Source organism: Marmota monax, unplaced genomic scaffold (genome assembly GCF_021218885.2).
Source record: "Marmota monax isolate L192 unplaced genomic scaffold, Marmota_monax_Labrador192_F-V1.1 WCK01_AAM20220418_F8-fsc00047, whole genome shotgun sequence".
Lineage (NCBI taxonomy): Eukaryota > Metazoa > Chordata > Mammalia > Rodentia > Sciuridae > Marmota > Marmota monax.
In genome coordinates, this window is record NW_026692072.1 from 10,469,452 (window position 1) to 10,496,881 (window position 27,430).

General features: G+C 64.0%; 2 protein-coding genes across 8 annotated transcripts in view; one reads left to right on the forward strand and one right to left on the reverse strand.

The window, feature by feature from the left end:
• Positions 1 to 11,639, forward strand: part of Tspan18 (tetraspanin 18) — a 151,158-nt gene extending 139,519 nt beyond the window's left edge. For all 5 annotated transcript variants that reach the window (XM_058583476.1, XM_046456484.2, XM_046456461.2 and 2 more), the window contains 5 exons: positions 3,466 to 3,540; positions 4,480 to 4,578; positions 5,000 to 5,182; positions 8,797 to 8,880; positions 10,510 to 11,639. In XM_058583476.1, the coding sequence (XP_058439459.1) occupies positions 3,466 to 3,540; positions 4,480 to 4,578; positions 5,000 to 5,182; positions 8,797 to 8,880; positions 10,510 to 10,557 (489 nt within the window). In that variant the 3' untranslated portion in view covers positions 10,558 to 11,639. The remainder of the gene's footprint in view (positions 1 to 3,465; positions 3,541 to 4,479; positions 4,579 to 4,999; positions 5,183 to 8,796; positions 8,881 to 10,509) is intronic.
• A 1,124-nt stretch (positions 11,640 to 12,763) lies between these two features.
• Positions 12,764 to 26,934, reverse strand: Tp53i11 (tumor protein p53 inducible protein 11). Of its 3 annotated transcripts, none has more exons than XM_046456496.2 (8): positions 26,766 to 26,934; positions 18,340 to 18,420; positions 17,665 to 17,822; positions 17,000 to 17,058; positions 16,715 to 16,763; positions 16,243 to 16,339; positions 15,190 to 15,291; positions 12,764 to 14,977 (listed from the first exon to the last, which is right to left on the reverse strand). In XM_046456496.2, the coding sequence occupies exons 3-8, from the start codon at positions 17,791 to 17,793 to the stop codon at positions 14,844 to 14,846; spliced, it is 570 nt and encodes a 189-aa protein (XP_046312452.1). In that variant the 5' UTR covers positions 17,794 to 17,822; positions 18,340 to 18,420; positions 26,766 to 26,934; the 3' UTR covers positions 12,764 to 14,843. The 3 variants fall into 3 exon arrangements, with proteins under 3 accessions (XP_046312452.1, XP_046312458.1, XP_046312474.1); XM_046456502.2 differs by lacking the exon at positions 26,766 to 26,934 and adding an exon at positions 26,009 to 26,027; XM_046456518.1 differs by lacking the exons at positions 17,665 to 17,822; positions 18,340 to 18,420; positions 26,766 to 26,934 and having other exon boundaries at positions 16,320 to 16,339; positions 17,000 to 17,039.
• Between the last annotated feature and the right edge of the window lie 496 nt (positions 26,935 to 27,430).

Sequence of the window (27,430 nt, forward strand, 5' to 3'; positions counted from 1 at the left end):
GTGTGCCACAGGACCTTGGCCCCTGTCATGGAAGCCGTGTGCTATCCCTTTCTCCAAGTTGCCTGCCTTGGACTAGCTCGAAGATTCTTTTCAGCCCATTTATTTAAAGATCCTATGGTAAACAATATATTTTAATAAAAACATGCTAAATCGGAAAAGAGAACAGTTGAAAGAAGAGATGAGCGTATTTAAAAGATAAATGAGCTGGATTGTACGTGAAGCATGTAAGTCTGGTAAATATTTATTAGAAATGAGGACTAAAGCAGACGTCGCCCGTAGGCAGACGGTGAGAAGCTCAGAGATGCTTGAGAGTAGGGAAAATGGCCGTTTCTGTGGGCAAAGTCGTTGCTGCCCCTCCCCATCCTAAGCAAAGTGTTGTGAGCCTGGTGTTCAGGGATCGGGGCCCCTGGGTGCTCAGGCCAATGGGATAGGTCAGAGGAGCTCCAGGCAGATGAGCTCAGGGGAGGAGGTCAGGGATCCCCAGATTCCTGGTGGCCGGGCCGTGGGAAGTGGAGGAAGTTCTTCCATGCTGGACAGGAGCCAGCGGAAGTGACGTTGTCACTGATGTGATCAGAGTAGCCCTGCCCATCCCCCCGTGTGACCCATGCCCACACTCATGTCACCCTCTACCGTATGCCGACCCTGCCCCCCACGGGAGCAGTGGGAGGGAGGTCTGCCCCCTTTCCCTGGGAGCTGCCCCCCTGGTCCACAGTGGCCAGATCATTTCCTCTCCTGAGGCTGCAGCTCAGTGCAGATCCCACAAGGCTGGGGAATGTGTCTGCCTTGAAAATTTTGTTTGCCAATGCCCAGCTCAGTGCCTGACCCGGGAGGTGCCCAATAATAGCCCTGGGAAGAAAGTACAGAGAGGAGACACCATCCTAGGTGTGAGAAAGAACCTGAGCTTGGCTGTGTGTCCTGGGGCTGATTACTTAACCTCTCTCAGATTCCTCATATGCAACATGGGGATAAGCACACCTCCTTCCCATCTTTAGTTTGTGATCGCCTGAGAAAATGTGGGCCTTAGCTCTGCTCCTTGTGTGAGTAGGCGCTTGGTAAATCGGAAATGAAGAGAGGCTGTCTGCCTGGAAGAGGCCCTGAAGACTATGTGCAAGTTTTAAGACCTGGATGTTCATATGGCTTCCAAGATGACGGGCCGTGAAGAGGCAGTTGAAGTCCCCGTTGTACCACTTACCAGCTGTACCAGCCTGGGCAAAGGACTGCTTCTCTCAGAGCCACACCACCATCAGTAAAATGGGGGTGCTGCTGCTAAGAGCCCTGCCTCCCGGGATGATGCGATGCTCCACGCGGGCGCCGGTGCCTGGATAGCGCATGCTCCGTCGGTGGCCGCAACTGCTGTTTTCCGGAGGTGCCCGCCAGAGCGCGGAGTTCCCTCCCCTTCCCAGCAAGAGTCCCAGCGCCCGCTGGGTCCTGAGGGTCTGGGCGCACAGCACTTGGCCGGGATCATCTGGTCCAAGCTCAGCGAAGGCATCGCGCGCACCGGGCTGAGGGAGGAGCGCAGGGCGTGCGCAGGACGTGCGACCCGCCTCCTCGGTGACTTAGAGCTCCGTCGGCCACCGCTGGGAGCGTCACGGAGCATGGACACCTTTGCCAGCCCTTTTCCAGCCCCGGGACCTGCCAACAGCCAGAAGCGGACAGAGGGCGGAGGGGCCCGTGCAGAGGCGGCACGATTCAGAGCCGGATGACCATCCTTCACCAGCCTAATGCAAGTGCCAGGACCCTGGCCAGGCGCCTCCATCACTGTCACAGGGAGGAGGGCTGTAGAGGCAGGGGACCTGCACTCGGTGGCCACTCGACCCAAGAGCTGTCCACACTCAGAGGAGTTGTGGTGGCCACAGAATGGTACTGCACCTGCCCCAGCCCAGGAGGCCCTCTGGTTAGGGAGCTCTGCTACTTGAAATTAGCCCTCCATGGCCCCAACTTTCAGGGAGTGCAGGAGCACTGTGGGGTCACCTGAGGTGCCAGGCAGGCCACATGGCTGATGGAGCGGGGTCACCCTTGGACCTGTGGGGCCATCCCTGAGCTGCCACCTCAACAGAGCAGAGGAGCAGGACGCACCCAGCAGAGAGCCAGTCGACGAGGAAAGCTGCTCAGATGTCCCGAGCTCACCCACTGGACCAGTCGTTCCCCTCCAGCACTGGGGCAGCCCTCCGGCACTGTCACAGTCACCTGGCTTTCATGACACACAACACCTGTACTGTCCCTATGTCTTTACCCGGCCCCAGCCCCAGGAAGTGGGGTGATCAGCCCACTTTATGGATGAGAAGACTGAGACTCAAAGAGGTTTGAATGACTGTCCCCAGTCACACAGACTGGGACAGACACCTGTGATGTCCTGACCTGAGCCCAGGACCCCTTGCCTCTGTCCATCCAGGATGTCCAGCGCATGCTATGCTGAGGGCTTGGGGTGCCACCGCGGTGTCGGTGACAGTGTGCAAGAGCCAGTCTCGGGCACATCAGGGATTAAATCCTGCATGAGGGTTTCCTGGTGGGGCGACAATGGCCATTGTAAGCGCCAAGGCTCCAGTCCTGGCGAGGACCGAAGGCAGGCCCTTCCTTTCTTGCGCCAGTAGCCCTCAGCCCACAACAGTGCCCAGGAGGACCAGGATCTGAGAGGCAGCAAGAGGCAAGGGCCGTTCACTCCTGGACTCACTCATCCGCCTGACAGCCGCGGGCCGGCCGGGCGCCTTCCCTGGGCACTGCGGCGCGGGGCAGTCCAGGGCAGGAAGTGCGCCCCCTGCCGACCTCGCGGAGAAAGGCTTCTCCCCTGGGGAGGGCGGGGCTTGCCCTGGAGTGGCAGGCAAGGAGGGCGGGGCTTTCCTGGCAGAGGCAGCCCCTCCTCCAGGGCCTTAAAACCAGAGGCACCCAGGCTAACCTGGGAAACAGCCGGAAATTTGGGGAGCCGAGCAGTTATATATCCAGCTCCCGGCCCTGGGGTTCAGATTCTGATATTCACAACACCTGGCCTCGGATCTTGCTTTTTCCTTCCGCTGAAGATCCAGGAGACCTGCTTACCGTCCACAGGAACCAGAGGTGGGGGGCAGGGAAAGGTGCCTGGGGTGACGGTGGGGAAAACCAGCCTGGGATCCCCCAGGGTCGGTGTTCCCACGCTTGGACACTCCACCTGGAGGGAGCCTGAATAGGTCTCCGCAGCAGCCTCCTACCTGGGTAGGGTTGTTCAGCTCGTGCACTGCACAAAGGGACCTTCCTAAGGGGCACCATTTGCATTATTTATTTTTTCACATTTTTATTACAACTTTGTTGATTCTAAAGATGGGCCATTGGTGTCTTTAAGACAACTGTCTAATTTGTGACAGTGCCGTTGCTGTCTTACGTGTTTAGCGTACCAGGTCAGTTACACAGCCGACCGGCAGGGCCTCACTGAGCGGCCACTCTGTCCCCTCCGGCCCGTGCTGAGGTCTCAGAGCCCGCCCCCTGTCCCTGCAGTTCTTCCTGTTCATCCTGATCATCTTCCTGGCGGAGCTCTCGGCGGCGGTCCTGGCCTTCATCTTCAGGGAAAACGTAGGTACCCGGCCTCCCGCCACCTGCTACCCACCAAAGGCTGGCGGCCACTCAGGGCCAGCCCGTCCTCCTCAGAGGGCCTCACGGAACCACGGCCTCTCATCCAGGGCTCCAGCCCAACCATGACCTGGACCCCCAGCCCCGAGGGAGGCCCCAGGGGCCTCTTTCTAGACGTTTCCAGAAGGTCACAGTGTCCTGCACTCCCAAGGCACCTGGTGCCAGCCAGGCCTGACCCTGGATCTCTCCCTTCCGCCCACCCAGAGGTGGCCTGTGACGGTTGCCACAGTCTGAGGAGGTTGGTGGTCATGCCTGAGCCCCGGCAGGTGTTGGGTGGCGCCCTGGCTGAGCCGGGCTGCTGTCCTCTGGGCGATGTGCCCCTGGGGGCCTAGTTTTCCCAGAGGCTCTAACGGCCAGGACATCGGCTCCCGCCCTGAGTCTCTGGGCTCCTCAGCAGAGGGACCTGGACACAGAAGAGAAGGGAGAGCGGGGACAGGCAGAGGCACAGCTGGCCCCGGGGAGGAGGCCCAGAGGGGCCAGGAGGCAGCAGCCTGAGGCAGAAGTGTGCCCAGGGGCCTCTGCTGGGCAGCAGGAGGTGGTCAGCGACCTCAGGAGAATGTTTTGGGAACAAGAGACACTTCCAAGGAGCAGCCCGAGGTGGGGGGGGGTGCAGCCCAGAGCCTGGGGGGCCATAAGCCCTCTGCTGGGGCGAGCTGCACGGCTGAGCGAGGCTCGCAGGGTGCCCAGCTCCGGGGGTGCCAGGACGCTTGTCACACCAGTGAGCGGGTGACCACGAGGGGGGCCATGGCCCTGGGGACGTGGTGAGGCCTGCCCTGGGCTGGCAGCTGAGGAGGACCCCGGCTCTCACCCCACCCAGCAGCAGATGGGGAGGCGGGGGCGGCGGGGTCCCCAGCGCTGCTCAGGCCCTCTCCCCTCCCCCAGCTCACGCGGGAGTTCTTCACCAAGGAACTCACCAAGCACTACCAGGGCAACAACGACACGGACGTCTTCTCCGCCACCTGGAACTCGGTCATGATCACCGTGAGTGCCTCTGCCGGGGGGGCTGCGGGCGTTTGGTCGGGGGTGGTCAGAGTCCTTCTGTCCACATGCCTGGCTGGACATCACCCCTGGGTGACAGCACTCCCCCACCGAGCCCAGCTCAGCACGGAGCACAGCCCAGACTCGGCGGGAGGCCTGTTTGCCCCTGTTGGCCTGGACACAGCCATGACCACAGCAACTGTGCATTGAGCACTTACTAGGTGCTGGGAGGCTGAATGGTCACTGCCACCCCACTGTACAGACAGGACACGGGAGGCTCGGGGAGACTGAGTGACCTTCCACAGTCACAGAGGACAGAGAGCCAGGCCGCCCCCAGTCCTTCTGGCCCCTGCTCTGGGAGCCTGCCGGTCCTCTGTCCCCGGCTCTGGCTCCTGTCCAATCCACCTGCTCGCTGTTCTCCCAGTTCGGCTGCTGTGGAGTCAACGGGCCTGAAGACTTCAAATTCGCATCAATTTACCAAATGCTGGCCCAAGACAGCGAGGAGGTGCCCGAGGCCTGCTGCCGGCGGGAGCCCCAGGGGCGGAAAGGGGTCCTTCTGAACAGGGAGGAGTGCGTCTCGGGGAGGAGCCTGTTCATCAACACGCAGGTATGGCCCTGGGCCCGCGGAGCTGGCTGAGGGAGTCTTCCAAACAAAGTGGGGAGAGACAAGAGGGAGATGAGCGTGGCCGAGGCTGGTGTGGGCATTGGGGTTGGGGTTCAGGGGTGCGTAGGAGTCTTCCGGTGTTTCTTGAGCTTGGTTTTGAAAGTTCAGGTCAGGGGAGGGGACAGACCAGAACTTCCCAGTGGGAATCTTCTTAGCCATGAACTCTATTCCACAGAAAGCTCACGTTTGTCATGTGGGAGCACCCCATGGTTCCTAGGGAGCAACCTGACTGTCCAAGGTCAGGAAAGCTTCTAGACTTCTCTTGCAACCTGAAGCCCTTTCCCTTTCCCTGTGTGTTGTGTCTGGGGAAATAGGGCCCCAGCTTTGCCCCTTCCGTGAGACACAAAATACCCGTGCCTGTCCATGTGAGTCAGCTGTCCGGGGCTGTAAGAAAATGACTGAGAACAATCAGGTTAAGGAGGAAAGGTTTCCATTTGCGGTTGGCTGGCTCCATTGCTGTGGTGAAGCAGCCCATCATGGCAGGAGTGTGTGGGGAGCAGAGCTGCCCCCCTCATGGCAACCGGGGAGCAAAGAGAGAGCGGCTGTGTAACAAAGCCCCTCCCCCAAGCCCAGTCCACTAGGAACCCATAAATGGATGAATCCACCGATCAGATCAGAGTCCTCATGATTTGGTCTCTTCCCCAACCCACCTCTGAACATGGCTGCGTGGGAGTCCTCCACACATGAGCTTCCAAACCCTAACACCTCTGCCCCGGCCTCGTACATGCTGGTCAGGCTGGGCAGGGGACAGGAGGGGCCGAGGGGAGCTGGGCCACGCCTGTCCCTCGTGGACTGAGGCTCTCCTGGGAGAGCTCTGGAGGCCCCAGAGCCAGCAGGACCAGGAAGCCAGGCCCTTGTCCCCGTGAGGCCCCTGGTCTGGTTAGAGGAAGCACAGGTCGGACGAGCTTCAAACAGCACAAAGGAACAGTGTGGCAGGTGACAATGGCCGTGACACAGGTAAAGCCAGGTGAGGGGCTGGAGCGGGCCTGGGGGCCTGGCTTTGGGGTCCCAGAGGAGGAGACTGTGGAGCAGGAGCCAGAGCCCCGAGGCCGAGGAGCCTCTACAGCCTCAGCAGGAGCCCAGCACCTCTCCCCTGCGTGGCCCCCGGGGGCAGGACCCAGGAGCCTCCTTTTGTCCCACACAGCCCTGCCTTCCTACACTGGGGGAAAGGGACAAAGAAAGAATGAGGACCCTGGGATCAGGCCACCGGGAGTCTGGGGCAGCTGGGGCCGCCCTGGGATTTAGGTCCCCAGAGACCTGCGTGGGTCAGCCACAGGATTTGGGGGTCCCGTTTCCACCTCAGGCCTCCAGGTTGAGGCCCAGCCTCCCAGCCTCCCCCGCAGCCAGGCCACAGAGTTCAGGCCAACAGGAGGTGAGCAGAGGTGGTGCGGCAGTCTGAGTCTGGTCCTCCAGAGAAAGCACCGTGTCCGCCCCCGGGGACGGCAGAGCATCCAGAGGGGAGGAGCCCGGGCCACTGACAGGCCGCAGAGCAAAGCGGCCTCCCTAGTTCAGGGTCTGGAGTGACAGGTGCTCTGTGCTCTGAAGGAGCCTGGGCTGTGGGTGGCTCGTGGCCAGACTGACCTCCTTCTAGGGCCACGAGCTCCTTCTCAGGGAGGCTGCCCATGGCCCGTTCCTTCAGGGCATCACCGGACCCGCTTCTGGACTCATCCTGTTAACACCCCACCCACCCACCAGGAGGCCAGTCACCTCCTGGCAGGGTGCAGCGTGGGTGACATGGTCCCCACCCCCCGCCGTCCCAAGGGCATCTCTCACAGGCCAACCCTCCCTGCTGGGCTCACTGCAGGGCCCGGGGGTCTTTGGGGATAATCCTGAGGGGGAGAGCGAGGAGTCAGGCCCCAGGGGTCACCAGCAGGGCCCAGGGTCCCCAGCCCCTTGCCAGCCGCCCGGGGAAGCCTGCGAATGCCGGTTCCAAGCTGGAGAAGGGAGTTGCTGCGTCTGCGTCCCCTGGTGCTGGGTGTGCGCGCGCGTGGTGTGTGACGGATTGTCCCCCAGCCGTCCCAGGCACACGGGGACACCCACACCGGCTTTGCTCACTTTCCCAACTTGGGGCACGCTGAGAGGGAGGCCACTCGCAGCAGGGACCGAGCACCTGCCACACACCACCCGTTCCAAGCGGAGCCTCACTGTGTCCCCCCTCCCGCCCTGGGAGGAAGCGCATCCAAATGGCCCATTTTACAGATGGGCACCTGAGGCCCAGAGAGGCTGAGTGAGCAGCCAGACCTGCCCAGCGGACCAGTGGCGGGCTGGGCTGTGACCCAGGCAGGCGGGTCCCAGGCCATGTGTGGAACGTCACCTGCCACCGCTCCCCTGGCCACGGCTGCCTCCTGTCTATGCAGCCCCCTTGAAGCACCTTACAGACCCAGAGTGTGCTGGGGCGGAGGCGCCCTGGCTGTCCCTGATGGGCAGGTGGCCCACAGCAGGCCCTCCCAGAGCTGATCCCAAGACAACCGCCTCCCCGTCTCCCTCCCCCCGGAGCAGGGCTGTGTCTTGCCGTTTGGGTTCAACACTGTGGCCTCTGGGGCTTTCCAAAGGGCCAGAGATTTCAGGTGGAACCCCGCAGGGGACAGCGGAAGACGAGGGCAGCCCTGGGCCTGGCGGGGGAGTGGGTCTCCTGCTAGCCCCAGAGGGACCCAGCCACACTGGTTCCTGACCAACTGGCCCGGGGTAGGGCCCCTGGGCTCCTCTGGGCTCTGTCCCAGTCACACAGCTGTGGCTAGGCCCCAGTGGCACTGCCAAGACAGGTCCAGGTGGGGAGACCCCCTCTCCTGGCTCCCGTCTCTGGAGGCTTCTGCCTCAGAACCTGGCTGTGTCCCCGCACTGCCATCTCCCAGGGCATCTGCGTGGCTGAGTACCTCCAGGCGTGGTTCCGAGGCACAGGGACCCACGAGCACCGAGGACCAGGCCACTGTGCTGGTGGGGCCCGTTCATACCTGGGGTCCAGGGGGGGCGGGGGCCTCCACTTCCCAGCTCTGGGCTCAGCCTCCGCCGGGCAGGGCAGGTCCCATGCCGCTCCCCCCACCTCAGGCCCCGCTGTTGGCTCCACGTCCAGCCAACGTGGTGGGGCTCCCGGGCGGGTGTCCCCAGGTGAGGAAGGAGCGCAGTTTTGAAGGCTGGGATGCGTTTCCTTAGGGCAGCGTCTAAAATCCAGGAATCCTCCTGCAGCCATCCAGGCAGGTAATGAGGATGGGTGTGGGACAAGAGGGACCCAGGGGGACTGCAGCCCCCAGGGAGCACTGGTCCCATGGATGGAGCAGCTGCTGGTAGGGCCATGCTGGGCCTTCTGATTTCTCAACAGCCGCAGGAGCGTGGACACCGAGGGGCAGTGCCCGGCCTTCCAGAGGCCTGGGCTGCTGGTTTTCAGCCCCGCCCTGGGGGCCGGTGGCTGGGGGGCCTCAGGGGCTGCCAGGTCTCCCGCGTCCCACCTCCTCCACCCGCCGACTAGCCCAGCAGCCGCTGAGCCCTGGGGCCACGGGCCATGACCCAGTGCTGACGCTGGCCCGCCCTGCAGTGGCTTCACCTCTGACCCTTCCCCCCAGGGCTGCTACGCGGTGATCCTCAACACCTTTGAGACCTACGTCTACCTGGCTGGGGCCCTCGCCATCGGGGTCCTGGCCATCGAGGTAAGTGAAGGCCCCTCCCCAGGGGCCAGGCAGAGCCAGGGCGCACCCTCCACCTCCCTGGGATCCTTGCCTGGGGGATCCCCGAGTGCGCCAAGGGGCGGTGAGCTCGGGGGCCTGCCCAGGCTGAGAGTCAACCTTGGGCTCCGGAGGTGACACTTCTGAGCCAGTGTCTGGGCAGTGGGACTGGGTAGCACTGTCACCCCCACTCCAAGGGGCAGGGTGTGTGTTTTGGGTGCTGTCTTCCAGGAGTGGGGATTGAGCCAAGGTCCCCAGGGCACACTGTGGAAGGCGACAGTGTCGCTGCTTCAGAGGACCAGCTACAGCCTGTGGTTGGGGACCAGGCCCTCCCTCGGGCGGGGCGGGGGATGTCCAGAGCCTTCTGGTCTTAGCCCGTTTACCCCCAAGTCCCAGCACCCCTCAAAAGGGGAGCGCTGCAGGCCTTGAGCCACCACTAGGTGGTGCCCCGGCCAGAGTCCAGCTCCTGGCTCTGCCTGTCCTCAGACCAGGTCCTCTGGGCCAGTTTCCTCATCTGCCCCCCCCCCCTGGCAGTGTGAGGGTCAAGGGACAGGGATAGCACATCTGGGGAGGTGCAAGGACTCTGGGTGGGATCCACACACTGATCGGCACCCCACTCCCTGCCCAGCCCACGGGCCCACTGTGAGGCCGACCTTCACCATGACCCTGGCTGGCAGTGCCTCTCACCTGAGCCTCGTGGCGACGTGGCCGTGAGCTGTGGCCGAGGGCTTGTTCCCTGTGCTCCTGGAAAGAAGAGCTCTGGGCGTGGGGACCGCAGCAGCTCTGATCACAGCGGAGTCCCTGAGTCAGGGGCTCTGCCTCTCCCACCAGCCCAGGGCCCTGAGCTGTTCAGCGCTGTGCTCCTAACCCTGGGGAGGGCCAGAGCGACCTGGCCTCTTTTTTTGGGGGGGTGTACCAGGGATTGAACTCGGGGGCACTCGACCACTGAGCCCTACCCCCCACCCTATTTTGTGTTTTATGTAGAGACAGGGTCTCCCTGAGTTGCTTAGCGCCTTGCTGTTGCGGAGGCTGGCTTTGAACTCGCGATCCTCCCCAGCTGCTGGGATGACAGGTGTGCACACCGCACCCAGCTGGCCTTTCCCCTTAATAATAGATGAGGAGCTTTTGCTGAGCATCTACTAGAGGACAGGCGTCAGGATGTGGTTAGCTAATTGCCTTCCACTCCTCTCTCACTGCCCTCTGTGAGCCAGAGGCAGAGAGTGCAGGGGTCCTGAGCATGGCCCCTGGGGCCAGGAGGCCTGGATGCCAACCCTGGCTCCCCGTTTGTAGCTGTGAGACCTTAGGCAGATTATGTGACCTCTCTGTGCTTTCTGGGAAAGCACTTAGAACTGTGCCTGGCCCGTGCTAAGCTGTGGTCCCATTCAGGCCCAGAGGAAGTGACCCAAAGCCACCACTGATAAGTGGGCACCTGGGTCTGAACCCATGATTTAGTTTCCAAAGTCGCCCTCCCAAGGTGACTGCCCAGGAGAACATCCGGGAACCCCTGCGCAAGAGCACCCAGAGGCAGAAGGGCCCTACCCCTGGGGTGGACTGGGCTGGGTGCCCCGGGGCCCTGGGCGCAGCCGGGCAGTCAGGTGGCTTTCTTCTTCGCAGCTCTCCGTCATGATCTTCGCCATGTGCCTCTTTCGGGGCATTCAGTAGAGGGCGTGGCCTGAGGACTGGCCCCGCCCACCAAGCCCAGCACCAGTGCCCCTCTGGGTGCCCCTGGCCCCAGGGCGGAGACGAGGCCTTCGTGGGCGGCCAGAAGGGCCAGGAGCGCACAGCTATTTTTTTAACAAGATGAAGACAGAAATGGGGACTGACGCGCCCTCGCCTGGGCTGGGACCCCGCGCCTGACCCGGGATGCAGCAAGGCCAGGCCTCTCGGCCCAGCCGGACCGGGCGCGCCTGGGCCTGGGCGCTCTCTCCCCACAGCTTCGCGACCTGGTGCCAAGAAAATGAGGACTCAAGAAGACACTGACAAAGCCCCAGAGCCCCCAGGAGACTCGGTGGCCTCACCCTCGGGGGCTCGGAACCTGGAGGGCAGTCCCTGCACTGCCAGGGGACGGATCTGTGTCCACTGTCAACAGGGGCCAAGGTGGGCTGCTGCCAAACACTGGCTCCGGGAGTGGCCTCGCTGGCAGTCCCTCCTGTCCCCATCTGTCGGACCAAATCACCTGTGAGGCCCAGAGAGGGACTGTGGGCTGTCGCGTCACACAGCACATGTGTGGTGGTTCTGAACAAGAACCTGCCTCCTCTCTGAGGTGCGTCTCTCCATCCGGGACACCATGGGATCCGCTGCTCACATACCCTCTGGCTCAGGATCCTGTTTTCCCAGGAAACATGGGCCGAGCTGCCAGGAAATGCCCCCTCCCGGCTCTGCAGCTAAGAAGTCGATCGCTGTCCCCCTTTCCCTCACCTCCCCACTTCTCCACCAGCCCCCTGCCATGGACACACAGCGCTTCCCCTGGGGCACACTGCCCACCTCTCCCCACAGGCTCCTCCTCCCTGTCCATCCCCAACTCCCTGGCCCCAGGATGAAAGAAACCCCCCAAATCTTCTGGTTCTCCCGGTTCCCACCCAGAATGGAGGCTTGGATATGTTCTGCAAGACTCCTGCCAAGAATTCTCCACCCTCTTCTTGCATACCTCCAGGGACAGGGAGCTCACTACCTCCCCCGGCAGCCTTTGCACTGCTCCCACCCCAGTCAGCTCGACAGACAGAACAGGCTTCTGCTTTCCTCTGGTTCCGTCTGTGCGTCCCACTTGCTCCTTGCCCTTCCTGAGGGTCAAGTTCACACATTGGCTCCCAGAAGCCCTCTTGTCTGTAGGCTAAAGAGCCCCTCAGGCATCTCAGCCATTTCTGCTGCAACACAGTGTCCTGTCCTTCTATTGTCCACGTGATACTTCTGTGTCCCCCCCAGGCTGCAGCAGAGATTTCCCCACAGACCCACAGATTCCCCCACACACAACCTCACATCTGTACAGGCGTCACATTCCAAATCAGTGTTGGCAAGTAGATAGCAAGATGCCTGGCCAGCCCCAGCCCAGCCTCACCTGAGACAGGGCCAGGGCCAGGGGCCTGCCTGCTCTGGACCTGCCCAGCCCTCAGCCCCAGCTTCCCGGAAGGCAGACGGCTGGCCCGGGTTGACCAGAAATCCCACATCTAGGCTGGACAGCCCGGGTCCAGGGGCACCCCAAGCCTCCAGGGCCCATAAAAGTGAGGGTGTCGATGAAGGGCAGATCAGGAGGGGCATGTGGCCCAGGTGGGCCCAGAGTGGCTCCGAGACTCCTCCCCAAGGGCTTTCTGTAAAAGTGCCCAGGAGCCTGTCCACCCCCACACGACTCCCTGCCCTCTGCACCTCTGAGCTTGAAGGGGACACAGGGTTTCTGTCCCTGTGGCATCTGCTCAGGCTGGTAACAATCTGCAAGATCCCCTGAAGTCACCGTCAGGGTCTGGTAGACACTCAGCCCCCGCCGGGGCAAGAGCTATGGCACCAAGGACCCTGTGGGTGTGGCCCAGCTGCCAAGCCTGATCTGTGGGCAGGGTCAGGTCGTCTGGGCTTCTCCAGAACAGCCCAGCTGAGACTGTCCCCGACTGAGCCAGCAGCAAGGTGGCCCCTGCCCATGCTGAGCCTCCCCCCACCCTTGTTAGTGCCCAGCCTGCTTCGGGGGCCCAAGGGGCCCAGACCCGACGGCCCCAACCTGCCAGGGTGGTGGCCGCCCCTCTGCCCAGCAGCCCCCCTCCCTTGCTCTGTGGGTCGCATGTTGAAGGTCTGTTTTGAGATCCACAGAGCTGTCACCATCCCCTGTGAGCCCCTTTTGTGCCGCGCCTCAGGAGGAGTTTGTGACAGAGAACAGGACGCCGCGGAGGGTTTTGCACTGGTTTTTGTGACTGTTTCTTACAAAAAGAAAAAGGAACAAAGAATAAATAGTGACCGTGAAGAATGGGGGTGACTCGGAGGGGGCGGGGCTGGAGGGCAGGGGCTGCAGGTACCCCCAGCTCGAAGGCAGAGGCCCCCGGCTTCCCTCCTGAGACCCGGGGCCCCCACCCCCTGCCCTGTCATGGCCTCCTTCCCAGCCACACGTCATCCCCGTGTTGATGTCCCCCCAACCTGCTGCCCCCAAGCCACACAGACCTCCTGTGAGCCGCGCCCTCGCCCGGCTCCCCGGGCTCAGTGCGTTGTGTGACTAGGGCCATGTGACCCACCGCGCCACCCCCAGGGCAAGGCCGGCTGCCCTCCGCACCCCGCAGCCCAGTGTCTCTGACCGGTGGTCCCCACCATGCAATGCCACGGCGGCCTGACTGCAGCGAGGGCTTCCGTCTCCCCAGAGGGATGGGACCCACGTGTCCAGCAGCTATGGGGAGGACAGGCCAGCTGTCACCACTGGGGATCAGCTGGGTCTTCAAAGGTCCTTGCAGACAGGGCGGAGCTCCGGCTGCAGGCGGGGGCACCTTCCCTGGGCGGCAGCGGGTGGCAGGGGCTCCCAGGCCCGGGCTCCAGACTCAGCGCAGGAGGTGGGAGGTGGGACACCCAAGGGCCAGGGCCAGCTGACTGGGGAGGGTGCCCACTCAGAGCACCCTCCCACACCGCCAGGCCATGATGACCAGCAGCACAGCCCAGCCACCAGCAGGCCCCTCTCCTCAGCTACGTAACCCGGTACAGCCACCACTCTGCTGGACACAGGCCACCGGGTGTGTGGCTGCAGGGACACTAGGCACAGACTGGGCAGGAGAGGGTCCCCAGGCAGAGGGGCACCTGCAACCATCTCTGTGGCAGCAGCTGGACTGACCGCACCTGCAGGCCTCCTCACCTACTGCCAACCCTGCTGTCCCCAGAAGGGAGGCAGGCTGGCCCGGGGCTGGGGCTCTGCACACCTGTCCCTGGGACATTGCCACCACTCCTCAGGCAGCCTGTGTGCTGCAGGGAGGCAGCGCTAGAGGGCGAGGACTAACAGGACACGGCAGAGGACGGTGGCCCGCAGGAACCAGACCAGGCCCTACAGCTCCAGGGGCCACTGACAGCCGTCTCCAGGGCGATGTGGGGAGGAGGGGGAGGTGACAGGAGGCTGGAAAGCTACTACTGCCCCTGCAGAGCCTGAGGGGCACCGAGCCCCACCCAGCCACGCTAGGGGCAGCCAGGGGCCAGGCAGCAGCACCCTGGGGAAGGAGAGGGGGACAGGGGGTGGGACAGGGGACACTAGACCTGGAGGACATGCCAAGGGACAAGGAGATACCAAGTGTTTTCTTCCTCGTTTCTGAGCCCACAGCTTACGAGTCCGTGTGTCCATCTGTGTACACAGGACATGGGCAGAGTGCCCAGAGCAAGGCCCCCGAGACCCAGGTGGACCAGGCCTGGGGAGGGGCCAGAGCGTCCAGCGGCAGGTGGCCCATCCTCGTAGGAAGCTCAGAGACAGCCGCCCGCCTGGCCCTCGGCTGGGCTGCGGAGGGGCTGCGTGCTCAGGTGCAGGAGGGCCTGGACTGAGGGACACTGGCCAGGGTCAGGTTCTCAGCTTTTCCAGGCACAGAGAGAAGTCAGGTTCAGCTGCTCGGGCCATAGATGGGTGGGGTCAGGGGGGTGGCAGCCCACAGCCTCTCCCACGGGAGGGGGGCTTCCCTGGGGAGGAGCCCACTCAGCCCTCGCTGCTGTGACCACGATCCTCAGCTGGTGCCTGTCGAGGGGACCTGGGGGCCAAGAGTGCCCAGGGAAGGAGGTGCTACTGTGTGCGGTGAGGAGTGGGGTACACAGGCCCCATCTCCCCCAAGCTGGCATGTCAGACCCAAAGGCCAGAGGTCACCACATCTGGGGACTTCCCGGGAGAGAAGGAAGGTGCCACCGGCTGCCTGGGGTGGCTGGGTAGGAGCAGGGCTGCCCCCTGCCTTCCAGGAACCAAAGGGGAACGCGGCCCCACAGCCACCCTGGCCAGGCCCGGCAGGTCCCCTGGCCGGCTAGACTTTCTTGGGTTTCCGGCCGACTTGGTAGTAGTAGTAGATGCTGATGACCACAAAGAGCAGGCGGCTGGCCAGGAGCAGCAGGATCCCCAGGGACATGAGGCCCGTCTCGGCCAGCGTGGCAGTGACCACTGAGGGAGGAAGGCCAGGGAGGGGTCAGAAGTCAGGGGGAGGATGTGTGCCCCCTGCACACAGGACTCCGGACTGAGCCAGCTCTGTGCCCGGGGTCCTGTACCACTGTCCCCTCCTTCCTCACCCCAGGCAGGTGCCCTTGCTTTCCTGCCAGCCCCAGAGCTGCCCCCGCGCCTCCCGCGTCTCCCACACTGTCCACCTCGACACTCACCCAAGAACTGCACCCCGAAGTAGCAGGCCTCGGTGAGCAGGGTCCACCGAATGATGACCTTCTCCGCCGTGTAGAGGGCATTCCACATGATCAGGGAGATGCCTGGACGGGGACAGGGAGCATGGGAGTGGGGACAGCCTGATCCACCTGCCCCGGGGGCCGGGTAGGGGCCTGCTCCTCCTACCCGGGCCCCCTGCAGACGACCAGACCTAGAGGTCCCCATGCCAGCCCTGCTCACTCGCAGGTCGAAACCCATCTGCGCCCAGCCCATGCCCTCTGGGTCCAGATCTGCTCATGCCATTTCCAAGGCCCTGTGGGACACTGAGCCAACACTGTCCCTTGCTGGGGCTCAGCCTTCAACTGCAAATGGGAGGGGAGCTCCAGACCTGGGCCTGCGTCTCCCTCAGTCCTGCGTTGATGGAGTCCGTTCCTGCCACCCTGGGCCCTCGCATGCTCTGCACCCCCAACTCCCACCAGAGCCCTCTGTGTGAAGGCGGTGCCGCCCCGCCCCCACACTCCCCCTCAGTCCCCCCCTCAGGGGGGCATGTGCAAGGACACGGTGGCTTCTGAAACTGGGGAGTGGGCACCATCAGCTGTGGCTGGAGCCCAGGGCCCCTGGCAGGATAGGGGGGAGGCAGATAGAGGGAGCCGGCTGGACCCTGAATGTCAGGCAGAGTCACCAGGGCTTTATTCTGCAGGCGATAGGGAGCCATAGCATGTTTTAGGGAAGGGAGGGACGCCACGGATGCCGAGCTTTGAAAACTGCAGTTCACCTTCCTAACGGCCAGCCAGCCGCAGCGAGCGACTCAGATTAGAGGAAGCAGAGCAGGTTCCTTGTCTCCGCACCCCAGTGCCCAGGGGGCCGCCGGGCAGACACCAATCCTGGCGCATCCCACCGGTGGCCACAAGATGGCAGCACACACCCAGCAGACGCACCACAGGTTGGGCAGCTGCGGCAGCCAGCGAGGGAAGAAGGGCCCGCAGTGCAGGGGAAGGTCCCCTGGTGTTCCCTCAGCCCAGCTGGGTCTCACCTCCCACCCCCCGAATACTCACTGAGGAGGGCGCCACCGTACAGGCGGATGGGGGTCTTGCTCGTGACCTGGGCTCCATCAAAGACCGCATCATAGAGCTGGTCAGGGAAGGCCAGGGCCTGTGGACAGCAGGGGGGCTCCAAGGTCAGGCTCAGGGAGGGGGTGTACCCCCTGGACTGGGGCCAGTGTCCTCGGGGCAGTTCATCCTCCACAGGAGGGAGGGAGGCTCTGGGGCTCCCGGGGCAAGGAGCTGGGCTGCAGCCCATGGGATGGGGTGGGGACAGGTGGGGACAGGCCTGGGGAGACACCAGAAAGCCCTCCCAGGGCCAGCATGATGGCAGCATGGGGACAGGCTGCCAGGGGCTGGCAGGAGGAGCCCCTGGGAGGGCAGGGAGAGGCCAGGAGCCACACCCAGGGCCCGAGTCTAGTTCTGGGTCCTGCGGTCCAGCCAATGGGGAAGCCAGGTGGCAGAGGGACAGGGCGGTTCGACTCACCATGATGGCAATGCCAGAGAAGAGCACAGCAGAGACAAACTGCCAAACCCTGGAGACAGGAGAGCAAGGTCACACCCGGACCCCCAAGGTCAGCCCGGGCGGGCCCCAGGGGACTCCCCTTTCCAGCCTAGATGCCCAGTAATGGCTGGGTGAGGGGACAGGCCACACGATGGGATGGAACAGGGGCAAGAAGACGCAGGGCCAAGGCCACACAAGGGGGTCTTCCACACTTCCCCCGACACACAGACCCCATTCCCACAAACGACACTCAGGGCTGAGGCTCACCTGAGCCCCAAAGGCTCGCGGACAGCAAACTTGATCTCATTGCCCAAGACCTGGCTGATCTGTGGACAAGGGAGGGGTCAGGGGGGGACAGCTCTCAGCACCGCAGTTGCGGGTCCTCCGGGCACACTCAGGAGCCCACCTGGGTACCTCTGCTTGGCAAAAGGCTCCCCCAGAGCTGGGCGGGTCACACTGAGGCTGCCTGCCCCCCCCCCGCACTGCCTTGGCACTGGGTTTAAAGTTGAAGGTAAAATGGTAAGAAGGGAGGCTCAGCTGAAATCCCAGAGAACCAGGAGGCCGAGGCAGGAGGATCGCAAGTTCAAGGCCAGCCTCGGCGACTTAGTAAGACCCTCTCAAAACCAAAAGTAAAGTATAAAGCACCCCTGGATTCAATCCCCAGTACCCAAAACAAACAAAACAAAATAAAAACTTAAAAATGGACGCTCCTGCCACTTGTGGTTGTGGCCTCAAGAAAGCGGCTCACCCTCTCTGACCTATCTGACCCCACCACCCGGGGCCGCCATCCATGCCACTCTGATCCCAGCAAACCGCCCTCCCTGTGGTCACTAGTCCTGCCACCTCCCTTAGGTCTCTAACTGCACCGGGCCCCAGTCTCCTGCCCTCCCCTTCCCGGGGCGGGCGCTCAGCGGCCAGTGGCGCAGGCCCACCTTGGAGCGGTGCACCTCGCCGTCGTCGTCCTCCCCGCCCACGCCCAGGATCTTGCGGGTCTTCAGGCGGCTCACGAGGTCCGTCTGGCTGTGCTTCTTCATGAGGGGTGGGGGCTGCTTGGCCGCCATGGTGTCCTTGACCCGGCTTCTGCAGGGGGCTGCGGGAGACACTGGCCTCAGGCCTCGGCACCTGCGCAGCTTCGACAGCAGGGGAGGCCACGCCCCCGGGCCCGGGAGCTGGCGGCCTCGGCGGGCCCATCTGTACAATGGGTGTGGGGCGCTGCTGAGGCAGCCTCTGCGAGCTGTTGGACCTGAGTGGCCACGGCAGCCCACCGGTGAGGGCTGGGCCAGGAGGTCAAACGAGGCTCCAAAGAGGGGACACGTGCCCAACCCGGGAGGGTTTCTGAGTCCAGGGCCATGCTGACTGCCCAGGCGATCCCACCACACAGCTAGCCTCCTCCCCAGCCTCCAGACAACCTCCTGACACCCCAGGACCCGAGGAGGGGGAGGGGCGTCTGTCCAGAGGGCACCGTGCAGTCAGGGGAAGGAGGTTGGCAGGTGCCCTGCCCAGGCCTTGCCCCCCCACCAACACCCCCGGCCCTCTGTCACCCCACAGCTCCCACAATCTGCCACCCCTCCAATCCCAGCCACCTCCAGCTGGTCTTGACCACCTACTGTGAGCCCGGCGCTGGGCTGGGCGCTGGAGGTCAGGGATGGGCTGCTCCGGTTCTTGGTCCTGTCAGCAGCTGGCACCGTCTACACAGGAGACAGGAGTGCCGTGAGGAAAGGGGAAAGCCCCCGGCTGGCCCACGGTGGCCCTGGGCGCCTTCAATCACAGCCACCCTGCAAGAGGGGCACTACTTATACCCACTCTGCGGATGAGGAAACCACACTGTCCCCAAGACCACGCTGAAGGACAGTGGTGCCCCCACGTGCCCTGGGTATCCTGGCTCCTCATTTCCACCCGCGGCCACCCCGGCACGGCAAGAGAGCTCCAAGGCCACCATCCCTCCTCCAGAGCACCGGCTGTCCAGGGCTGAGTGACCCAGGGCTGCAGGAAGGGACTGAGGAATGTCCCCAGGCTTGCGTCCCTCATGAGCCTGCCAATGTCCTCAACAGGACCAACACCCAGAGCGCCATCAGGACAGAGTCCCCTGGGGCACAGGAGTCGGGGGCTCTGCGCGGGATACATAGAGTGTCTCCTGGGCCGTGTCCAGGAGGGACGGAGGACGGCAGAGCAGGGGTCTGTGGTGGGTGTGACAGCTGGGTCACAGGCCCCCTGAGCCCCGGCCGAGGCCCTCACCTAGGGAATGGGGGTGGCTCTCCTTTTCTCCCTTGCCCTGGGGACATGGGAAAGAGCTCAGGGACCTCCAGGGAGCCCGTGCCCCTCAGAGGGTCCACGTCAACCTCGATGGCTGTCCCCATGCCTCAGCCCTGGCCACCACCTTCTGCGAATCCAGACAGAAACTGTAAAGAGCGTCCCTCCCGCCACCAGGCCTGGCTGCCCACAGGAGCCAGCGGGAGGCAGGGGGCAGAGCCTGGTGCCCTGGCCTGTCCCTCGTGGAAGGATGCTCCCAGGTCGCCTGGCCCTGGCCATCCCGTCTGGACACTACAGCAACTTTTTTGCTGTGTGACTGCGTGGGTTTTAGTCCCTGAGTCACTCACGGAGCTGCCACCTCCACCAGGTCACTACCCCAACTCCTCCCCCGCCACAGCCTCCCAGCAACTGGGCTCTGTTCTGCCACTCTCCCTGCGACTGGTTTTCTCCACGGGGGACAGAAACACTGCACATGACCTTGGGAGCCAGCTCTGGCCCCGGGGGTGACGCCCTGGGCTCCTCGGCCCTGCTTGTCACCGCGAAGGCGGCCCGGGTTTGGGCAGGACCACACATTTTCACGTCCCTAAGGTGAATGAGCCGGCGGGACGTGCTCAGGGCAGGCTGCGTGGAAGTCTAAGACGAAGTGCCACCTGGTTCCCAGAGCAGGCGTGCCCCAGTGTCCCCTGGCCAGAGCCCCCATGTCCCCCCAATGGCAGCCGTCAGTGTTGGCCCTCCCCCTTCTTCCAGGTGGCCCTGGAGTCCCATCCCCTCTCACCAGGGAGGCAGGACAGGCCACCCGATGACAATGGATGACAATGGCGCAGTCCTGCTGTGCCCTGCTGTGGCCCTGGGCAAGATGTCCCCCCACCGAAGTGGGGCTGCAAGTCCCACCTCCCAGGACCTCGGGGCAGAAAGGCTTCTCCAAAAGCCCCAAACTGCCACAGCAGGGGCCGTGGCTAAGGGCTTAACTGCTCAAGTCATTTTCCAATCCCAATCCACACTTCTTAGCTGTGCGCCTATGGGAAAGTCACTTAACCTCTCTGTACCTCAGTCTAGCTATCCGTCCTTGGGTAAAGAAGGGGCCCTACCTCACAGGGAAGTTTTGAGAAGAAAAGACACCTGGCACCTTAAAATGGTGCGGGCACCTGTCCCCCCTCCACCCTGGGCACCCCAGGCAAACACCGGTTTGGGGGCCAGTAGCGCTGGGTGTGAATCTCGGCTGCGTCTTCTAACCAGCTGTGTGGCATCGGGCAGGTCACTACAGCGGCTCCCCGTGAGGTGGGGTCTTAAGAATGCCACCATGCTACACGGCAAAGTAGAAGAAAAAATAGTGAACGAATAGATTTTTAAAAAAGAAGAGCCCGAGGGCAGAGGGAGGAAGCAGCAGGTGTCTGCGGGCCTCCTGATGGGGAGAGGCTGAGGGAGGCCGAGGCTGAGGGAGGCTGGGCCCGCCGGCCACTTCCCTTCCTCCACTCAGCCGTGCAGTGGAAAAAGCCAGGGCCAGGCCCGCGGGGCCGCCTGTCCCACTGGACACCTCTGAAGCCCGGGCTTCCCCACAGCAGGCTGGGGCTGGGCAGGGCAGGCCGCCCTCCGCCCACTAGCGTGGCTGCCTAGAGCAGAAGGGCTTGTGGCCACAGACCGCCTCCGAGCCAGCCTCTGAGCCTGCCACCCGGGGTCCCTTGTCCCCATGCTCCTTGCTCCTGAAGGCCACCACTGCCTGGCTCTCCTCTAGGGGTCTCCCCTAGGGTCCAGTGTGCTCCCCTCCTGGCCACTGGCCCCTCGCAGCTTGTGTCCCCAGGGGCTTAGCGGCAGGCTGTGCGGTTCCCCAAAAGGGAACCATTGGAGCCCCGTGGTCTTGTGCTCCTGTGACTCTGGCTAGGCTGGGGCGCACCGTAGGTGCACGGTAGGTGCTCTGTCGGCAGCCAGGACACTCCGCATCTGGGTGGCCTGAGGGACAGGGGCTCTGCCAAGCACGCCCAAGGCCCCACAGGTGAGAGGCCACCCAGACACGGCAGGCTGGTGGCCCAGGGCAGGAAGGCAGCTTGGCCATGGGGCAGAACTGGGTTCCAGGCTGACTCGTCCCTGTGGGTCAAGTGGCCTTGGACAGGACACATGGGACTCATTCGCCAGTGCAAATGTCCCGTGCAGAGGGCCATGGGGGGGGCGACTGTGCGATGGCGGGGCGGGAGGGCTGGGTGAGGACCCTGGGCCCCACCTCAGCAAGCTGTGGCCAGTGCAGGAAGGTGAGCGACTCGGGCACCAGTCTGTCACTTCTGTTCCCTGGCCCAGGACAGCGCCTGGCACGCGAGGGGCCCCCGCCAGTTTGGGGCTTGGATTCAGGAGCAGGAGGGGCTGGGCTGGGTGTGGCTCAGAGGCAGAGGCCCCCAGCCCTTCAAGACCTGGGTTCAATCCCACTCGGGATCACAAGTAAACAAAAGAGGGGGAGGGACACTGCAGGCCCCCTAAGGCCCCGTCCTACCCCCACCCACTGGGACCTCTGAGCACCCAAACAGGAGTCTCCAAACAGCGCTCACTGGCAGTAAGCAGAATTGGGTGAAGTCCTCAGAGTGTGACGCAGGCCAGGAAGAGAGGGGTTCATCTGGGGGTGTGTCAACAGAGAATGACAGAGTGGGGGAGGGGAGCATGTTCTTAATGACCAGAAAAACTAGGGCTCAAAGCCCAACTCTTTCTCTAAAATGCTCTGTGATCTCAGGAAAGTTACTTAACCTCTCTGAACCTCCACGATCTCATCTGTGAAACCTGATTACTGCGTCCACCCAGCTCACAGGTTCAAGATGCAGGAGAATGAGAACAAGCAGCCCAGGGCCTGGCACCGGGTATGTGCTCCACAGAGGAGAGTAATTAATCATTAACAGGCACCAGCCCGGGCTCAGCCCTGGGCCGCAGATCAGATGGGGCATCGTCCCTATGAAGGTCCTGGAGGACTTCCCCAACTTCCCCGTGTCCTTCCCGGGAAGCCTGGTTTCCATAGAAACGGATGGACTGCAGAGCTGTCCCGACTTGGAGACCTGGAGACCGAGCCCGTGAGGGCTGGCTGGCGGGGCGGAGGGGCAGGGACCTGGAACACCACCAGCTGCAGCTCAGGAGACTCAAGGGGAAGTCGCTCGGCGGAGCTCCTCCGCCAGGGGCCACTTCCTCTCCAAACCGGGGGCTCCGTTACAGCGTAACTGTCCCTCCCCATCTGTGGGGAGAGCGGGCGGCAGGCAGCTGCGCCAGGCTGGGGGAAGGGCACAGTCCAGGGCAGGAACCCCAGAATCGCCCCAAGTCACCCCCATTTTACAGATGAGAAAACTAAGGCCAGAGGGACTTACGTAAGTGTCCCTTGAGGTAAGTGGCAGAGCTGGAGTCAAACCAAGGGAACCACATCCTGAGAGGCGTGTGTGCGTGTGTGTGTGTGTGTGTGTGTGTGTGTGAGAGAGAGAGAGAGAGAGAGAGAGAGAGAGAGAGATGGGGGAGGGGGACTTCGGTGAGCTCCACCCCAGAACGAAGCTGGGGCCCTCTCGCTGTGGTCCCTGCCCTTGAGAGCACTGGTGTCCCCAGTGTCTGAGCTCCCCCTGGGTCCCGCCTCTCTGGGTTCAGGCCCTGGGGTGACCACAGCAGGTCCTGGGCAGGGCTGCCACTTGGAACCCATTGTTGGGCTATCACACTGGGACAAATAGCTGGAAATGGGGTCTGGGGCAGGGCAGCCGCGAGGTGGAGCCCTGGGCGCTGGGCAGGGCTGGCAGAGGGCTGTGCTGGTCGGGGTGGGCTGGGGGCGCCCTTGGCCTGCTTCATCCTGGCCCCTGCAGGACCGCCAGCTGCCGGGGCCAGATGCCCCCGCCCGGACAGGGCACAGTGACCCGCCTCTCCAGGGCTGTCCTGGAGGACAGGAAGCCTGACCACAAGGCTGTCCTGGGGTTGGTCACAGGAGGCAGAAGAGGTGTCACCCGTGGGCCTGCGTTACTGACCCCAGCACAGAGGCCTCTGGGGTGCAGATCTTGGGGGGTCCTCGGGACGTGGGCTAAGGAGACACGGCAGGGCTGCAGGAGGCTTGTGTGGTCTGTGGGTCCCTGGAGAGTGGCCTGTCCCCGCAGCGGAGGGCGGGTTGCCATCCACCTCTCCGGGTCTCAGCGCCCCCACTGGCCTCAGTGGCCTGCTGCCCCCAAAGTGGGGGCCATACAGAGGACCAGCAGGACAGCAGAGGGGAGACGGGGCCACCTCTGGCAGGACTTTGCCCCCCCCCTAAAGATAAGGAAAGGACCCCGAGACCCTCCAGGAACGTGAGCCCTGGGCGCCGCAGCACAGGGCTCACCTGCCACCAGGAGCTGGCACGGGCCCTGTCACTGTGCCGAGCTCACACCAGACTCCGCTGCCCGGGAAGCCAGGGCCTGTCCTGGGACCCAGCGTCCTTGTCTTCAAGAGTGGCCGTCGAAGGTTTGCGCCTCCTGAGGGCCACTCTCCGGCCACCCACATCCATCTGCCCCACAGGCCAGGCTCCAGCTGCCCTGCCCGGCCCCACGGCCCGCCACCTCAGGCCACCGAATGTCCTCGTTCCACGCCGCCCAGGTCAGGAAGGCCGAGGCAAACCGCAGCTTTTCTTATAAACATGCCCGAAGCTTTGGGGACAAAACCATCAAAACATTCCCCACTGCGCTGGGGGGCGAGGGGCGGGGGGAGCAGGGCAGGACCGGGCCCCATCCCGGGCTGCCCCAGCTGCTGCTGTGTGGGAGGGAGGGCCAACCCTCTGGTGGCCACCGTCACCACTGGGAAGTCACCTGGGAAGTCACCGAGAGGGCCTCTCCTGTCTCCACGGTCACTGGCAAAGGCAGCGTGTGGGGACGATTCCTGTCCTCTTCAACCCAGAGTGGGCCTGCCTCCCGCTTGGCCTGGTGACCCTGCCAGGGCCCCTGAGGGCAGCCAGTGCTGTTACTGGCACAGCTGGGCCCCGGGTCCCACGGGCCGGGGCCTCCCTCCCCCATGAGGCTGCTCAGGACCTTGGCCAGGGAGGAGGCTACAGAGGACAGGAAAGCGGGGCTTCCTGAAGGGGCGCTCAGCCCCTGGAGGCCGCTCTCCCAGAGGTGATGTGCATTCTGGGTAAGCAGGCAGACAGGTCCCCGCGGCTTCCAGGAATGGGTCTACCCAACACCAAGGGCCGGAGCTTAGCAGTTAAAGGCAGAGATCACCACACAAAGGCTGGTGCTGACATCCTGGCCCTGCCACCTACTGGCTGCGGGATTTGGGGCCAGGAACAGGCTGTCCGGACCTCAGTTTCCACACCTGTTAAATGGGTGCAGGGATGATACCCACCTCCCTGCTGGTAGGATGCACAGAGCCGTCTAGAACAGGTCAGCCTTGCAGGCCATACTTGGTAACAATGCCCTTGTTGTGTTCAGAGGGGAGGCTCCCCTTCTTTGCCTGTTTCTCCCTCAACCAAAGCAGCTTCAGAGATGCCATGAGAGGGGGTGGCCACAGGGAAGAAGCAGAAGTGGCTTTTATGTATCATCTCTGATCTCCCACATTCCCTCATCTGCAAAAAAAGGGGGGTGTGCTCCCACCCTTCCTGGCTGGCTTGCCTCCTCTCCTCTCCCAGCCCCTCAGTCCACCCCAGCCCCTGTTTCTGTGTTTCTGCCACAGGCCCCTTGCACCAGCCTGCCCTGTGGGATCTTTCCTTCCCACGGCTGTCTGCCCAGCTCACTTCCTCAAAGCTGAAGCTCAACAGTGAGCTGCCCCTGGGAAGGCCCATCTGACCACGGAGGTCTGTGTCTATTTAAAGATGTCAATGCCACCCCCAGCCTCCGGGCCACGCCCCTCCCCACGGTCCCCCTCACTTCCCAGTGCACCATAGAAACTCTTTATTAGTATTTGCCTCCCCCACCCTGAAGGGTCAGCTCCAGGCCAGGCATCTTCGTTTGGTCCCCGGCTGTCTCCCCAGGTGGCTGCAACTGTGCTGGGCTTTGCTCAATAAATAATTTGGGGCGTAGTGTTTGCAACGTGTTGTTCAAAGTGAAGAGCACCCCAAGAGGGCTGTGTGGGTGTGCTGAGAATCCCCTGCTGCCCCACCCAGGAAGGCGGCCCCTCCTCCTGCCGAGCCGGAGGCCCGGGAGCCGGGCAGGGCAGGGGAGGGGAGGGGAGGCGGCCGGAGAAGCTGCAGGGGTCCGGGGCAGGGCTCTGCCGGGAACAAGTGGGCCCCACCCCACCTTTGGAAATCGTGACGCCTCTAACAGCTGCGGGCACAAAAGAAACCGGGCAGCTGGCTCCTGAGACGCTGAGGCCGAGGGGACGTCGGGGGCAGCGCTCCATCTTACAGACGAAACCCCAGAGACCCGGAGAAGACTCGCTCGCCCGACACCCCACTCCAGAATTCTCCCTCCAGCCCGGCTGAGCCGGGGGCTGAGGCCAAGGGGCGAACAGCGCCCCCTCCTGGTTCTTCAACAAAGAGACCCCCGAGTCCCAGGGCTCGGCGGGCTGCAGGGCGCGGCCCCTGTTCACAGGCCACCAGAGGTGCAGGTCCTAGGGGCTGCACAGTAGGGGCGCGCATCCTGCAGCCCGCGGACTTCTCCCCACCGTCCGGCCCGGTCCAAAAAAGTTTGTCTAAAAGAAACCAAACAGGAAGTGCTGGTGGTGGGGCCGCGAGGCGGCCTCGGCCATCAGCGCCGGCCTCTGGGGAAGCCTCCAGGCTCCCGGCCTCCGCCGGGTTCCCGCCCCCCGCCTCCAGAGCGCGCGCGGAAGAACCCGCTTCCCAGGGGCTGCCAGGAGGAGGCGGGAGCGCGCGCCTGGGTGGGGGCGAGGGAAGGTAGAGCAAAGGGACCCAAAGCGAGCGCCGAGCCCTGGGGGCGCCCGGGGATGGGGACGCCGTTCTTGTCTGTCCTCTACAGAGCCCGCGGGGTAGGTGCTAGTATTTTGTCCATCGCGGGGACCGGGGCTCGCCGTGCGCTAGGCCCACGGCCCCACACCACCCCTTCCAGCTGATCGCGCGGCCTGGCGACGGGCGGGGACGTCGCTGACCACCTGCGCTCCTCTACCCACCTCCAAAAGAGCTGGGGCTTAGGCGCAGCCCGCGTTTCGGCCGCTGCTCTCCAGCCCGGCCACTGGGATCTCGCCCGGCCTGGCCCCTGCCGCCTCCGATCGGTCGCTTACCCCCGGCTCCACACCCCGCCTCCCACTTTCTGAGACCCGGGCTCTTGGCAGCTGGGTGTCCCCGGCTCCTCCCGTCCAGCCCCCCCCCCCACACACACACCGAAAGGTCGCGCCAGACTGTGGGCAGCGGCAACTCCGCCACCACCTCGGTCCGCGGCCCTGCGGGGGCGAAGACCGGGGAACCCGCAAGTTTGTGCCGCGCACTCCCGGCCGGGAAACAAAGGCGGGAGGGGGTGCGGTAGGCAGAGAGAAGGAGGGGGAGGGGACAGAGCACCGCGCACCGGGGACAGAGACCCCAGGGAGAGACAAACTGCTCCGATTCTTTCTTGCTCCGAAGAAGAGGGCGCGAGCCCAAGCCCCGGAGGCCCAGGAGGCAGAAGCAGTCCGAGAGGAAGGCGGCGGCGGCGGCAGAGAGCCGGGAGGGGAAACTGAGTCAGGGGACGAGAGAGCGCGAAGGGGCAGCGGGACGGCGCCTGGCAGAGCCGGGGAGGGGACCCGCCGGGTCCCCGCAGAACCCGCAGGTGGCCAGCGGTCCGTGCGCCCGGCCGGCGCGCGCGGAGTGCCGCTGCCCCCGGCGGTCCCTGCGGCCGCGGAGCCCCGCGGGCTGAGCTGCGCAGGCAGCGGCGGCGGCGGGCGGCGGACTTACGTGGCTAGCGCATGCTGGCGCCCGCGCGGCGCGGAGCTGGCGTGCCTGGGGACCTCGGCCCTCACGCCTCACATCGCGCCGCCGCTCCGGGCGGCCAGGGCAGGGCAGGGCAGGGCCGGCTGGACTCCTGCGCCGCAGGCTTTGCCCGAGTCCTGGCGGTGCGCTCTGGTCCCTCCTCTAGTTCCGCGCACAAGCCAATGGCGCGCCGTCCCCTCCCACGCGCCCGGCTGCCTCGCCCCCGAGGTGGCCGCCAGGGCGGGAGCAGAGGGGTTGGGGGACCAGGCCCCGGGCTCTCTAGCCACGGCTTTGTTGGAGATCGCCTGCGGGGGGCGCACCCACGCCCGGGAGAAGGCGCCTGGCCGTGGAAATCCAGGACGGGCACACCCCGGAGTGGCCCGCGCCGCCTAGGAGGACTTTGTTGGCAAGTTACGAAGATTCTGAAGACAGCGCCCCTTTCCTGGGCTGTCAACATCTCGGTGGATTGGCAAATCATCCTGACTTGAATGGCCTCGCCCAGGCCGGGGTCTAAAATGGAAGGGACTGCTTTGTCTGGTAGCGATATCCAAGTGTGACAACGCGCACCAAATGCTGAGCTCCCATCTGGGGCCAGCGCCGTGTGCTTACGGAGTTGCAAGTTTAAAATCATCTGCGTGTCCCAACCACCT

Excerpts from the sequence above, each read along its gene's own strand:
- Tp53i11 (XM_046456496.2), bottom strand. The coding sequence starts at position 17,793 with ATGGCGGCCAAGCAGCCCCCACCCCTCATGAAGAAGCACAGCCAGACG. Across the intron at positions 16,764-16,999 it reads CGCGAGCCTTTGGGGCTCAG|GGTTTGGCAGTTTGTCTCTG; the intron begins GTGAGCCTCAGC and ends TCCTGTCTCCAG. Across the intron at positions 15,292-16,242 it reads GTACGGTGGCGCCCTCCTCA|GCATCTCCCTGATCATGTGG; the intron begins GTGAGTATTCGG and ends GTCCCCGTCCAG.